General features: G+C 45.7%; 1 protein-coding gene across 1 annotated transcript in view; it reads left to right on the top strand.

Annotated features, from left to right (window-relative positions):
• Positions 1–2,081: 2,081 nt before the first annotated feature.
• The window catches only part of LOC144494006 (uncharacterized), a 29,815-nt gene continuing 15,558 nt past the window's right edge, over positions 2,082–16,338 (top strand). The window contains exons 1-3 of the mRNA XM_078213580.1: positions 2,082–2,241; positions 13,390–13,506; positions 14,129–14,192. Of these exons, the coding sequence (XP_078069706.1) occupies positions 2,176–2,241; positions 13,390–13,506; positions 14,129–14,192 (247 nt within the window). The 5' untranslated portion in view covers positions 2,082–2,175. The remainder of the gene's footprint in view (positions 2,242–13,389; positions 13,507–14,128; positions 14,193–16,338) is intronic.

Genomic DNA, 16,338 nt, shown 5'->3' with positions numbered 1-16,338 from the left:
TAAGGCCCGGGCCTCCTGTGCTGCAATTCTTCCTCCTGCTCCTCCTCCTCAGCTCTAGCAGCAACCAAAAGGACAATTAGATCTATTGGTTGCATAGAAAAAGCCATATTGTCACTCTGAAGGGATGTGGAGGGTGGGGGGGATGGAGAGAAACACATGTGGAGGTTAAGGAACACTGCTTGTCCTTAGCACATCAACAGTCACTGTCCATACCCCCAAATCCTCCAGCCACATGCTCCCCACAATCACAGCCCCCCCCCCATTCCCCCAGCCACATGCTCCCCACAATCACAGCCCCCCCCCATTCCCCCAGCCACATACTCCCCACAATCACAGCCCCCCCCATTCCCCCAGCCACATGCTCCCCACAATCACAGCCCCCCCCATTCCCCCAGCCACATGCTCCTCACAATTACAGCACCCCCCATTCCCCCAGCCACATGCTCCCCACAATCACAGCTCCTTGCAAAGTTGAGAGGCTGCAGCAGCGCAATTTGCAATGGCTTTGTGCACATCCTTCAACTGGAAGTGAGCTGAGTGCACTGGGACCCAGCAGCACCGCAAGACCCAAGGTCAGTGCTGAGACCCGGGTCCGTGCTGCAAGTCGGACATCAGAGACCCTGCTGAGCAACAGCCCCCCCCCCCCCCACCCCCACCCCACACACTCGCAGAGCCACCACCGACCTGAGACAGATAATGGCCGCAACAAAAGGACACCCATGAACAGCAGAGAGCCATCGAACGCTATGCACTTACCTCCTCACTGACCCTCACTGATGGAGCGCCCGAATCGAACTTTTATTGAGCATGTCTGATTCGCGCCGATTCCCGATTAGTGGACGCGGTGGTAAAGGGGGAAGTGCTGGTAAAGTTGGGCGTCCAGCCCATTAATTCAATTTAAATGCATTCAAATTGCCATTGCGCCCATTTCAGGCACGGTCCTGATTGCGTCCATTTTAGGCACTTGGTAAAGGGGGAACGGGCACGGTGGCAGTTGTGGATCGCGCTACTTGCCTCACACCCGACTTAACCAAGTTTCCGCGCCCGAAAACGGGCACAACTTGATGGTAAAATCAGGCCCATAAAATTTACCACCTTTCTCTTCTTTAATCGTGTCCCTTTCAATTTCATCCTGACTTTTGCTCCTTTATCTGTTAGTTATAGTCCTGTACTCTGAGTAATAATTGATGCAGCTATTGCTGTTTTAACAGTATTCCAATTTACTCCCATCGGGTTCATCTTTTTGCAAGCTTAACTGCTTCAAGTTAGACAATAACATTTTAACAACTAGTTGCCATTGTTGGGACCACAAGCAGTCCACAAGAAGTAGGAAGATGAATATCAGAATTAAAGACGAGTCAGGGGATTCTGGTCATTTCGGGATTGGAGACCCTAGCAAGGATGGATGGAGGGGGATTGGAGGGGTTGGGGGCTAAGGGTCAGGTTTCAGAGGTGGCAGGGGAGGCATAATGGGGTGGTACCATCTTGGGGAGGGGGGTTCCCGCAATGGGCATGTGGTCTCCACAAAGGAGATACCCCACCATCTTTCCGGCCTTTAACCCTTACAGTGAAATCTTCCAAGCTATCTGCCTTCCGCAGCCACGCATATTACAGCAGCAGAGGCAGATTGGGATCCTTAAGTGGCCATTAATTGCCTACTTAAGGGCCTCCATAGGCCGAAGGGCAGACAGCCTGAAGCCATACCACTCTGGCCAGCCCCTGTAATATGAGGGAACAGGTTGGGGTTGGGTGGGAAGGTGGTGGGGTGGCAACTGCTTTAAAAATAACCCTGTCGCCCCTCTGTTTCTCACATTTTAAATTTCATTTGTTAAGGAGATAAGTTGTTTATAATTTATAAAATTCCCAGATGCCCCATTGCTCTCCCTTCCAGAATCTACAGGGTAAAATCGCTTGCATGAAGAAGGGAAAAGATTAACTAAAAGCATATTTTGTGCAACGCCCACTCCAGGAAATTCTGGACCAACATATGTAAGTTTAATTTCAAAATGCAAATGTGTTAACTCTTCCCTATCCATCAACAGGCTATCAGATGATATGAGCACAAAGCCTGACTGTTACCTAGATTAGTGCAGCAAGAGTAACTGTCAGCACGCATCACTGTAGAAAACAGAGAGTTGGTCAAAATCTTTTAGTAAATGCATCGAATGGAGAATCATGGCTACCTTATCTATTTCAACTGAACACAAAGGACCAAAGAGATCTGAAGATTTTGTGAAAAGTGTGAGTACACACTATTATTTTTAAACAATTGGACAAAATAATTTTCTGTTTAATGTTTCTCAGAAATTAATGCATAAAATGAAGCATATGTCAGAATTTTACCGCCACGCCTGTCCCGGAATTGGGATGGGTGGGGCTCACAGAACGCAATTCTCCGTTGGCCTCAGGTGGGATTTTACAAGCCTCACCCTAGCGAGATCGTAAAATTCCGGTTATAATGTCCTCACAATTTTGTGGCAAAGGTTCACTATCGAATTGATTTCTATGGTAAAACTACAAAAACAGAAAATGCTGGAAAATCTCAGCAGGTCCGACAGCATCTGTGGAGAGAGAACAGAGACAGTGAGCAAGAGTTTCCTCCCCCTCCGAGGTGCGTTTCACAGCGGTGGGAGGAGGTGCGCTGCTCCCCGGTGATGGGATCTTATGGTCCTGCCGTTGTCAGCAGGGTTTCCTGTTGAACGCACTCCTCAGTACCCAGAAACCCATGATGCGTTTGCACCATTCGTGGGACTGTAAGATCCTGCTGGCATAAACAACAGCAAAGTTTTTGTGAACATTTCAAGTCTGGACGACTCTTCGTCCGCACGTGTACTTCTGAGGCTTCAGATCAAATTTACTTACAGGGTCCTCCATCCCAAAGCCCGGCCATTGCACACACTGTGCTGTGTTTTATTGTTCCTGAAATGGGTGCGACTTCTATTTTTAAGTAGATCTCCTTATTGAACATCACCTGCATTCATTTTGGTTGTATTAAAAAAAAGACATGGACCTTAGTAGCAGAAACCTCTTGCCAGTAAATCCTAAAGCATTTTACATTTTTGCAATTATAACTCACTCCCCCGAAAAGATTTTGTGAAGTGAAGTTTCCCATTGTTTTGTGGAAGTAGTCTTGTGACAGCAGTGTGACAGAATGTACTGAAACTCTCAGATCCACGACCATGGCTTGATTCCCCTAGCATGGATCTTAGCCACACCAAGATAGCGACTCAGCTTGGAAGGGCAGTGCCTTCTAACCTGTGAAAGTGAGATTCAGGTGGAGTGGCACTGCCCATTCCTTGAAAGCAAGTTACAGGAGATATCTAGCCTGGGAGGGGGAACAAAAAGAAAACATATAGTGGTTAATGAAAAAAATTAAACACTTACAATTGTCATGGTAAGTGGTATAGGGGGTATGGAGAGTTGACCTAATCACTGTACTCACACGTATAACCCCTTCTAACTTGAAATAAAAACAGTAAATGCTGGAAAAACTCTGCAGACCTGGCAGCATCTGTGGGGGGAGAAATAGTGTTACCGTTTGGATCCAATATGACTCTTCTTCAGTAGAAAAAACTGAAACTGTTGAACCCAATGTTCAGCCAGTAAGGTAGGTGCCTAATTGAAAGATGAGATTCTGTTTCACGAGCTGTACCATAGTGCATGAATCGCAAATGGTTAGTATGCAGGTACAGCAAGTAATTAGGAAAGCTAATAGAAAGCAATCATTTATTGTAAGGGGAACTGAACACAAAAATAGCAACGTTATGCTTCAGTTACATAAGGCATTGATGAGACTGCATCAAGAGTACAGTTTACGGTATTAGTCTCCTTAATTAAGGAAGGAAGTAAATGCATTGGAAGCAGTTCAGAGAATATTGCCAGACTAACACCGGGAATGGGCATGTTGCCTTATGAGGAAAAATTAGACAGGCTAGTCTTGTATCTGCTGGAGTTTTGAAGAGTAAGAGGCATCTTATTTTAAACATGCAAGATCCTGAGGAGTCTTTGTTGGTATGAAAACAATATTTCCTTCTGTAGAAGAATCCAGAACTAGGAATCACTGTTTAAAAATAAGGAGTCACTCAATTAAGACAGAGATGAGGAGAATTTTTTTCTCTCCGCATTTGGAACTCTTCCTCAAAAGGCATTGGAAGCAGAAACTTTGAATTTTTTTTAGGCAGAGATAGATAGATTCTTGATAATCCAGGGGGTGAAAGGTTATCAGGAGTGGGTCAGAATGTGGGATTGAGTTTTCAATCAGATCAGCCTTGATCTTACTGAATAGCAGAGCAGACTCAAGGGGCCGAGTGGTCTACTCCTGCTCCTAATTCGTATGTTCAAATGTTTAGATGAATGTGATGGGGAGAGTAATCTGGAGAGGCATTGATACCAATTAGTTGTTGAATCTTGCAACCCTTCATACCTGAAAGGAAGAAAGTAGTTTTTATGTTAATTTGTCAGATGATACAAGGATGAAATGAAACTACTGACCAGAGCAGTTTTGAAACAGTGAGTCGGAGCTGCTGAAGAGAGTTCAAGAGCATGCATGTGGCGATACATGGAATTAGATGCTGATCTCAAGATGTAGTGAGAACAGCATTCAAGGAACACTGACTATTTTTTATCTACCCATTGTTGTGGGTGGATCCAAAACAGGTGGCACGGTGGCACAGTGGTTAGTATTGCTGCCTCACAGCGCCAGGGAACCGGGTTCAATTCCGGCCTCGGGTGACTGTCTGTGCGGACAGACAGATCTGTGCACATTCTCCCCATGTCTGCGTGGATTTCCTCCGGGTGCTCCGGTTTCTTCCCACAGTCAAAAAGATGTGTGCGTAAGGTGGATTGGCCATGCTAAATTCTCTCTTAGTATCAGGGGGATTAGAAGGATAAATATGGGGATAGAACCTGGGTGGGATTGTTGTCGGTGCAGGCTCGATGGGCCAAATGGCCTCCTTCTGTACTGTAGATTCTATGATCCAAAAGGTGAGAGGTGGAATTTTGGTTAATATATCCTGCTTTTCTCAGTGGTAATGTCAGGTGACAAGATGGAGGGTGGACACGTGATACTTGGTATCCAAAACATATATATAGTTGTCACTCCTACCAATGTTGTTATGATAGATGCAGTTGTGACAGTTACGTTGATAAGATCTTGGTGAAGTTGCTTGATCCCTTGTGTTGATTCTCTTGCCACCTACCACAAGCCAAGCCTGGCAGCCATATCCTGCAGGATTCAACCAGTTGAGTCAGTGTTAGTACTGCTGAGCCACTCTCAGTGATCCCACCCAGAATATATTACGTTCCTCTCAGTACTTTCACCAAATGGTGTTCAACCTGGAGGAATACGGAGTCACAATTGAAAGAAGGTAATATCTCAAGCTGTGAAGGGAAGCAAGGGAAAAAATAATGGAAACTTGTATCCTTTTCCAATCCTCCCTGGATACAGGCTGCATGGGAGGAAACCCAGGCCGACACGGGGAGGATGTGCAAACTCCACACAGACAATGACCAAAGCTGTGAATTGAACCTGAGGCAGCAGTGCTAACCACTGTGCCACCATACCGCCCATCACCATGCCACTTGAGTGCAGCTGTTTTGTCCAAACAGGGAATCCAATTCACAATCATTGTGAATTACAAATGGCTTGACTTCCCATCTGCCCTTGTGAGGTGGAACTCTTAAAGGAGCAGATACTTTTTGATATATCCTTTTTGTACTGCTATGACCAAAACTGTGCACAACCATCAAAATACAGTCCCACCAATGATTTATTAAGTGGAAGAAATAATTGACTAATTGTTCAAATATATCCTAACATCTTATTATTTTATTCACTGCCACTGAGTATTATTGTGACAGCTTCAAATTATTTCTAGCCAAGATACACAGAACTCTCTCAATTCTCTCTCATGCTTCCAGCGTCTCAGACGACTACATCTGCAGGAAGTGCACCCAATTGCAGCTCCTTACAGACTGCATGGATAGGTTGGAGCAGCAGTTGGATGCACTTAGGACATGAAGGCAGCAGAAAGTGTCATAGACAGGAACTTTAGAGACATAGTCACACCCAATGTGCAGGCAGATAGATGGGTGACCGCTAGAAGGGACAGGCAGTCAGTGCAGGAATCCTCTGTGGTCGTCCCCTTCTCTAACAAGTATACCATTTTGAATTCTGTTGGTGGGGATAACAGCAGCAGCCAGAGCAGTGGGACCACGGCTGGCTCTGTTGTTAAGCAGGGAGGGACAAAGAGCACTAGAGCAATAGTTATAGGGGACTCTATAGTTAGGGGTGCAAATAGGTACTTCTATGGACGTGAAAGAGACACCAGGATGGTGCGTTGCCTCCCTGGTGCCAGGGTCCAGGATGTCTCTGAGCGGGCAGAAAGCATTCTGAAGGGAGAGGGTGAACAGCCAGTGGTTGTGATACATATTGGTACTAACGACATAGGCAGGAAGAGTGATGAGGTCCCGCAGCAGCTGTTTAGGGAGTTAAGTAGAAAATTAAAAAGCAGGACCTCTAGGGTTGTAATCTCAGGATTACTCCCTGTGCCACGTGCTAGTGAGGCTAGAAATAGGAAGATAGTGCAGCTCAACACATGGCTAAACAACTGGTATACGAGGGAGGGTTTCAGATATCTGGACCATTGGGATCTCTTCCAGGGCAGGTGGGACCTGAACAAGGAGGACGGGTTGCATCTAAATTGGAAGGGCATAAGTATTCTGGCCAGGAAGTTTGCTAGTGTCACACGGGAGGATTTAAACTAGTTTGGCAGGGGGGTGGGAACCAAAGCAAACGTGAATTAACTGAAGGAGAACTAGAGAGTAGGGCCAGTAAGACTCAGAGAAAGAGCAGGCAGGGTGGGATTGCTAATCAAAGAGGGTCTGGTGGACTGAAGTGCATTTGTTTCAATGCGAGAAGAGTAACAGGTAAGGCAGACGAACTTAGAGCTTGGATTAGTACTTGGAACTATGATGTTGTTTCTATTACAGAGACTTGGCTAAGGGAAGGACAGGATTGGCAGCTTAATGTTCCAGGATACAGATGTTTCAGGCAGGATAGAGGGGTTGTAAAAGGGGTGGGGGAGTTGCACTACTGGTTAAGGAGAATATAGTAAGAGTTTTAACAACACCAGGTTAAAGTCCAACAGGTTTATTTGGTAGCAAATGCCATAGCTTTCGGAGCGCTGTTCCTTCGTCAGATGGAGTGGATATCCATCTGACAAAGGAGCAGCGCTCGGAAAGCTAATGGCATTTGCTACCAAATAAACCTGTTGGATTTTAACCTGGTGTTGTTAAAACTCTTACTGTGTTTACCCCAGTCCAACACCGGCATCTCCACATCATAAGGAGAATATCACAGCTGTACTGCGGGAGGACACTTCAGAGGGCTCATACAGTGAGGCAATATGGGTAGAGCTCAGGAATAGGAAGGGTGTAGTCACAGTGTTGGGTGTTTACTATAGGCCGCCCAACAGCCAGCGGGAAATAGAGGAACAGATATGTAGGCAGATTTTGGCAAGGTGTAAAAGTAACAGGGTTGTTGTGGTAAGAGATTTGAACTTTCCCTATATTGACTGTGACTCAGTTAGTGCTAGGGGCATGAATGGGGCAGAGTTTGTAAGGAGCATCCAGGAGGGCTTCTTGAAGCAATATGTAGATACTCCAAGCAGGGAAGGGGCCATACTGGACCTGGTATTGGGGAATGGGCCCGGCCAGGTAGTCGATGTTTTATTAGGGGAACAGTTCGGGAACAGTGATCACAGTTGAGTAAGCTTTAAGCTACTGATGGATAAAGATAAGTGTAGTCCTCAAGTGAAGGTGCTAAATTGGGGGAAGGCTAATTACAACAGTATTAGGCAGGAACTGAAGAATGTAGATTGGGGGCAAATGTTTGAGGACAAATCAACATCTGGCATGTGGGAGGCTTTCAAGTGTAAGTTGATAGGAATTCAAGACCAACATATTCCTGTAAGGATGAAGGATAAGTATGGCAAGTTTCGGGAACCTTGGATAACAAGAGATATTGTGAGCCTAGTCAAAGAGAAAAAGGAAGCATTTGCCAAGGCTTGAAGGCTGGGAACACATGAAGCAAGTGTGGAATACAAGGAAAGTAGAAAGAAACTTAAGCAAGGAGCGCTAAAAAGGGTCACACAAAGTCATTGGCCAGCAAGATTAAGGAAAATCCTAAGGCTTTTTATACATATATAAAGAGCAAGAGGGTAGCCAGGGAGAGGATTGGCCCACTCATGGACAGGGGAGGGAATATATGCGTGGAGCCAGAGGAAATGGGCGAGGTATTAAATGAGTACTTTGCATCAGTATTCACTAAAGAGAAGGACTTGGTGGATGATGAGTCTGGGGAAGGGTGTGCAGATAGTTTAAGACCATAAGACCATAAGACATAGGAGCGGAAGTAAGGCCATTCGGCCCATCGAGTCCACTCCACCATTCAATCATGGTTGATTTCAACTCCATTTACCCGCTCTCTCCCCATAGCCCTTAATTCCTCGAGAAATCAAGAATTTATCAATTTCTGTCTTGAAGACGCTCAACGTCTCGGCCTCCACAGCCCTCTGTGGCAATGAATTCCACAGACCCACCACTCTCTGGCTGAAGAAATTTCTCCTCATCTCTGTTCTAAAGTGACTCCCTTTTATTCTAAGGCTGTGCCCCCGCGTCCTAGTCTCCCCTGTTAATGGAAACAACTTCCCTACGTCCATCCTATCTAAGCCGTTCATTATCTTGTAAGTTTGGGTGATGTTGAGATCAAAAAGGAGGAGGTATTGGGGTTCTTGAGAAACATTAAGGTAGACAAGTCCCCAGGGTCTGATGGGATATACCTCAGAATACTGAGAGAGCCAAAGGAGGAAATTGCTGGGGCCTTGAGAGAAATCTTTGTATCCTCACTGGCTACAGGGGAGGTCCCAGAGGACTGGAGAATAGCCAATGTTCTTCCTTTGTTTAAGAGGGGTAGCAACGATAATCCAGGTAATTACAGGCTGGTGAGCCTTACGTCAGTGGTCGGGAAATTATTGGAGAGGATTCTTCAAGACAGGATTTAATCCCACTTGGAAATAACATATTAGCGAGAGGCAACATGGTTTTGTGAAGGGGAGATCATGTCTCACTAACTTGATAGAGTTTTTTGAGGAAGTAACAAAGATGATTGATGAGGGTAGGGCAGTGGATGTTGTCTGCATGGACTTCAGTATGGCCTTTGACAAATTCCCTCATGGTAGACTGATACAGAAGGTGAAGTCGCATGGGATCAGAGGTGTGCTGGCCAGATGGGTACAGAACTGGCTCGGTCATAGAAAGAAGTTTAACAACACCAGGTTAAAGTCCAACAGGTTTATTTGGTAGCAAAAGCCACACTAGCTTTCGGAGCTGCAAGCCCCTTCTTCAGGTGAGTGGGAATTCTGTTCACAAACAGAGCATATAAAGACACAAACTCAATTTACATGAATAATGGTTGAAATGCGAATACTTACAACTAATCAAGTCTTTAAGAAACAAAACAACATGAGTGGAGAGAGCATCAAGACAGGCTAAAAAGATGTGTATTGTCTCCAGACAAGACAGCCAGTGAAACTCTGTGGGGGTTACAAATAGTGGGACATGAACCCAATATCCCGGTTGAGGCCGTCCTCGTGTGTGCGGAACTTGGCTATCAGTTTCTGCTCAGCGACTCTGCGCCGTCGTGTGTCACGAAGGCCGCCTTGGAGAACGCTTACCCGAATATCAGAGGCCGAATGCCCGTGACCGCTGAAGTGCTCCCCAACAGGAAGAGAACAGTCTTGCCTGGTGATTGTCGAGCGGTGTTCATTCATCTGTTGTCGCAGCGTCTGCATAGTTTCCCCAATGTACCATGCCTCGGGACATCCTTTCTTGCAGCGTTATCAGGTAGACAACGTTGGCTGAGTTGCAAGAGTATGTACCGTGTACCTGGTGGATGGTGTTCTCACGTGAGATGATGGCATCTGTGTCGATGATCCGGCACGTCTTGCAGAGGTTGCTGTGGCAGGGTTGTGTGGTGTCATGGTCACTGTTCTCCTGAAGGCTGGGTAGTTTGCTGCGGACAATGGTCTGTTTGAGGTTGTCTCCACATCATGTCGGTCATAGAAGACAGAGGGTAGCAGTGGAAGTGTACGTTTCTGAATGAAGCGCTGAGACAAGTGGGGTTCCTCAGGGATCGGTGCTGGGACCATTGCTGTTTGTAATATATATAAATGATTTGGAGGAAAATGTAACTGGTTTGATTAGTAAGTTTGCGAACGACACAAAGGTTGGTGGGTTTGTGAATAGTGATGAGGACCGTCAGAGGATACAACAGGATATAGACCGGTTGGAAACTTGGGCGGAGAGATGGCAGATGGAGTTTATTCCAGACAAATGTGAAGTAATGTATTTTGGAAGGTCTAATAAAGAAAGGAAATATACAGTAAATGGCAGAACCCTTAAGAGTATTGATAGGCAGAGGGATCTGTGTGTACAGTTACACAAGTCACTGAAAGCAGCAACGCAGGTGGAGAACGTAGTCAAGAAGGCATATGGCAGGTTTGCCTTCATTGGCCGGGGCATTGAGTTTAAAAATTGGCAAGTCACGTTGCAGCTTTATAGAGTCTTAATGAGGCTGCACTTAGAATATAGTGTTCAATTCTGGTAGCCTCGCGACCAGAATGATGTGGAGGCTTTGGAGAGGGTACAGAAAAGATTTACCAGGATGTTGCCTGGTATGGAGGGCATTAGCAATGAAGAAAGGTTGGAGAAACCTAGTTTGTTCTTACTGGAACAACGGAGGTTGAGGGGCAACCTGATGGATGTCTACAAGATTGAGGGGCATGGACAGAATGGATAGTCAGAAGCTTTTACCCAGGTGGAAGAGTCACTAGGGGACATAAGTTTAAGGTGCGAGGGGCAAGGTTTAAAGGAGATGTACGAGGCAAGTTTTTTTTTACACAGAGGGTGGTGAGTGCCTGGAACTCGCTGCTGGGGGAGGTAGTGGAAGCAGATACGATAGTGACTTTTAATGGGCGCCTGGACAAATACATGAATAGGATGGGAATAGAGGGATATGGTCCCGGAAGGGTAGGGGGTTTTAGTTCAGTTTGGCAGGATGGTCGGTGCAGGCTTGGAGGGCCGAAGAGCCTGTTCCTGGGTTGTAATTTATTTTGTTCTTTGTTCTTGGCATATTATCTTTTTACCATTTCAGTAATAGTGCCCTCCTGGATGTTTCTGTCTTTTCGTTTAGCATAATGCATTTCCAAATTTGAATAACCAAATATATTGAATGTAGCTTTTCCTGTTCCACATTGGACTTAATATACAAATTATTGATCATGATTTGCCTTTTATTGATTATCAGAAGCTTACCATAACAAGTTACATTAGCACCAGGACTATAATAGCAGAGCAGAAGCTGGATACACTGTGGTGAATGGCTCACCTTCTAACCCCTCAAAGTCTTCCATCATCTTAAAAAAACTCAAGTGAGAAATGTAGGGCAAAATATATGCTGATCGTATGGATGGGTGAAACTGCAGCAACAGTTGGAATCATAGAATCCCTACAGTACAGAAGGAGGCCATTCGGCCCACCGAGTCTGCACCAAACACAATCCTACCCAGACCCTTTTCCCATAACCCCTCATATTTACCCTGCTAATCCCGCTGACACTAGGGGCAATTTAGCATGGCCAATCCACCTAGCCCACACATCTTTGGACTGTGGGAGGAAACCAGAGCACCCGGAGGAAACCCACGCAGACACGGGAGAACATGCAAACTCCACACAGACAGTGAGCCGAGGCTGGAATTGAACCCGGGTCCCTGGAGCTGTGATGCAGCAGTGCTCACCACTGTGCCACCATACCACCCCTGACATGATCCAGTCTAGAAGAGATGACATAATCAGTACACCTCCAGCACTACTGTATTTTGACTCTAGTGTCAAATAGGATTTGTAGAATTCACTTCAGCAAGTTGGCAACTTTACTTTACTAGCACCACTCTTGCTTGCAATCTGAGAAGATAAAATACATCAGAGTGGTCAAAATGCCACAATCTCCAAGTTTCTCTCCAAGCGACGCACCATCCCTATTTGAGTGTATCTTGTCAATCATTCACCACCACTGGGCAATATCCAACAATTCTCTACCTAACACCATTTGGGAGCAAAATCACCAGAAGGACTGCAGTAGTTCAATGAGAAAGCCGTTTTTTCAGGGCAACTAAGAATGAACAATAGATCAAGCATTGACGGTGTTGCCTGCATTCAAAAAGCAAAATAAAATAAAGGACATACCAAGGATATCAGTCGGCACAAGAACCAGATGATTCACTAATATCATTTTTATTACCATTACCATACCTACCTACCACAAGCGAGGCCAACTGCTTCTGCATCAACACAACTATATCAATGTCTCCAAGGACATCTATAGCGCACCATGACTGTTACGATCGCTTTCAATTTCAACTTTTCTGCCATTGCATCTTCTGCTTTTAACATAAGAATGATCTTGTGTTGAACACATGTGTTGTATGTAACAGGCAATTGATCAATCAGCATTGTTAGCAATTTCATTTCTGCTGAATAACAACAGGCTCATGACATGGCTGCCATTAGCTGCACACTGATCTCATCTCTAACTTCTACTTTCACACCCACAGGAAGTTCACGATCTATACTTTGCCTGCTTCCAGTATGGGAAATGAAACCGGCATGACACAATGCTATTCTCAGGGAAGGGGGCATAGATATGGTTATCCCTCCTGAAAGCTGCTTCATGCAATTGCAATTCCAACTTCACAGAGGCAGGTTTCATGTACCACTCCAACACTTGCCCAAAAACTCCATTTCCTGCCTCCACATTTGTTCATCCCCCCACAAAAGCTTGTGGCTTCAAAAAGCTTTTGGAAAAGTTGAAAAACTTGAGCCCACTTACCTCTACATGGTTGCATTATCTGAAAGAACTGATGACATATAGTATTTCTTGCCACCTTTGGTAAGTTGCCCTTTCAGGCTAAGGCCAGAAGCTTACCTTGCACACCAAATGAGAACCAAACTCAGAAGATTTGGTAATGTCAGCCTTTTCCTGATCGGTGCAAACACAAACTTCACAGCACTCCAGTCCTGCCCCAAAGGCACATCTCCAACCAATAAGATTGATTATCCCTATTCTAGGGCTGATAGTTGCTTCAACTCAGCATACACTGCAGGTATAACACCACCAAAGCTGGCCCACTTTCTGGCCCAATTGCCCTGCTTCTCTTCAATGCTTCATTGTCCCTAGGTGAGATCAATGAATATAAAACAAGATAATAATGGTCTTGACATGTAACTTTTACACTATCATCCTATTATTTTTAATTTTTCTCTTTGTTCCAGATCAAGACCAAAACAGTGGAGATGATGTTCCTCGTGACTGTGGCGTACTGCCTTTTGCTTCCCCTCTCCCATTCAAAAGTTGAGGCAAATCAGTATTGCTCAGCACAAGAATCAAGTGTAAGAAATCACTCTATATATATATATATTCTTAGTATAACTGTTAGAGTGGTTCTGTCATTCCGAGCCTGAGAGCCTTCACCATCACCACCCTGGGCCAAATATTACTTTTCAGGAAGTGATAAGAAATAAGCTGACAGAAGAGGATGGGTTGCACACCTGGGCTTTGTTCTCTGTCTCCATTTGCATGCAGTGGGCAGGATTGTGGAGGTGAATCAAGCCCACATTCTAATGAAATAGGTCATTTATTTACATATTCATGTGTAAACTCAGATTCCAATATCTAATTTAATCACACCTCCCCACAACATTGAAGGCAACTTTTATATTTAATATCAACTGTCCTTCCCCAAAGACTCATCATATCAATGGAATAAAAGTGACAAAATAATGGTATTCTGATTGATTTACATGCATTAAATGTTACAGATGTTCCCTAGTCCTTAGTGCTCCCCCTTTGTCCTTCATGTTCCTTGAAAACCTTTGCTAAATATAAACTGCCTCCATGTGCCACTGTGTTACAAAGACTTCATTGGTAGACATGAAAAGCACAACCATAGTAGAATGATTAATCTTCGAAAATCACATTGTTCATTCTTAAGATCGTTTGTCCAATTTGCAGGTCTCCCATTATTCAATCAAAGGACAGTCTCATGAATCTCATGAAAATGAGAAGACCACAAAAGGTAAGAAATAAAATACATCTCCAATTTCATGATGCCTAGTGATTAAGATGGTTTTTCTTTCATATTTTACCATCAGATAATAAAACGCAAAAAATCAATATCAGAGGTCTAAAAAGGATTCTATTCAATAATTTGATTAAAATGACAGACAACTTTATTTCTTCTTGCTCTTTACATATTTTGGGTGGAATTCTCCCAAAATAATTTTAAGGCCACGGTTCTCCCATCCAGCTGCGCTAATGTTTTAGCACAGTGGGCTGGGAGATTGTCACGTCAGCTGATTCACGGGGGTTCACACATGTGCGTCTCCCAGCGCCGGATTTCCAGCTCCGTGCTAGAAATCGGCGGGGAGGCACAAAGGCCATTTAAATGGTTATTTAAAGATAATTTGAATGAGATTAGCAGGCCCAGGACTGAAGTCTCCAGGCCCCCTACCATCTCCCACCCCGCCAGAGTATTTCACTCCAGCGGGGATTACATAGCTCGCCACTAATGGGGAACTAGTGGACCGACCCCACTGGAGTGACAAGGGTGCAATCAGGTGCCAAAGGGTTGGGTGGTGGGGAGGGAGTGCCCCCTGGGCATGGACACCCTGGCACTGCCCAGGGGACAAAGTGTCAATGCCCAGGGGGCACCTTCACACTGAAAATACCAGCACAAATTACTCCAATTTTCATGTGAATTCGACACTTAGAATTTTTGGGGGAGAATTTCACCCTAAGTGTCGAATTCACATGAAAATTGGAGTAATTTGTGCTGTTTTTTTCAAGAGTACAATCTCCCACACTCTTTGCACTGCAGAGGACACCAACGTGAATATTATTAAATTTCAGGAGACGGGGCCTATTCCCGCTGGAGAGACTGAAATCAGTGCGCTGAGTGGGCTACTGTGCATGTACCGTATCTGTCAGTGCCGAGATCAGAGCATATGCAATGGACCCACACAGCCGACCTCCAAATTGCTGGCCAGCTCGATCACTGGCCAGCACCTCGACTCCCGCACACCGGCTCTCAGCACCCCCCCAACAGCCCAATCGCTGGCCCCCTGACCATTCTTCGGCCCAACCCACTCCCCCCTCCAATTCCCCCCCCCCCCCCCCCCCCCAACAGTAACCCCCCATCCTGCAGTGCTGGCCACCCCAGCAGGCTGACCACCCACCCCCCACCCCCCCAGCTGACACCACCCCCCTCAGCCCGCCCCGATAGCTGGCCTCCCTGCTTCCCCTACCGATCCCTAAGCAAAGTGATAGCGGAACCCCCCACACGCACTGATCGCCCTTGCAGCCCTGCCCCATAGGGTTCCACTCCCATATGCCCCACTGCCTTGGCACTGCCACATGCCTGATGGGCAGTGCCAAGGTGCCCCCTGTGCATTGGCACTTTGCCCCATGGGCAGTGGCAGGGGCACAGGCTGGCACTGCCAGCATGCCCATGCCCAGGGGGCATCCCCCACCTTCCTATCCTCTGAGAAGCCCTAACTGCCCCCCCCCCCCACTTCACTTCAGCGGGTTCAGGCCGTTAATTTCCGTTTGTGGGGAGCTAGTCTGAAATACTCCAGTGGGGTGGGAGATGCTAGCGGGTCCGCTAATCTCATTTAAATTATATTTAAATGACCATTTAAATGTTCCTTGTGCCATTTCACCAATTTCCGGGTCAGAGCCGACACCGCCACAAATCCGGCACTGGGCAGTGCAAGCAGGGCACAAATGCGTGAGCAAACCTCACGAATTGGCCCTTAGCAATCGTTGATTTGCTAATGAAACATAAAGGCCGCGATTCTCCCATCCCGCTAATTTTTTAGCGCAGCAGGCTGGGAGAATCGCGGCCTTTATGTTTCATTAGCAAATCAACGATAACAATAAAAACAGAAAGGCTGGAAAATCTCAGCAGGTCTGACAGCATCTGTGGAGAGAGAATAGAGCCAACGTTTAGAGCCAAGGGATTACCTTTGATCAGAGCTGTAAATATATAAGAGAAATTGATCATTGCAATAGGAAGGAAATTGTACTTGCACATTATTGCAACACAGGCAAACATGACAGGCAAGTTGTGTGCAGCAATACCTCACAAAACAGCAATGGGACAAATTACTAACTAATCAAAACTATTGGTTAAGGGATAGATGTTTGTGAAGACGCCCTAAGAA

The sequence above is a fragment of the Mustelus asterias genome, chromosome 5 (genome assembly GCF_964213995.1).
Source record: "Mustelus asterias chromosome 5, sMusAst1.hap1.1, whole genome shotgun sequence".
NCBI lineage: Eukaryota > Metazoa > Chordata > Chondrichthyes > Carcharhiniformes > Triakidae > Mustelus > Mustelus asterias.
Note: the sequence above shows the minus strand (reverse complement) of the source record. Positions and strands in the feature narration are given on the sequence as shown.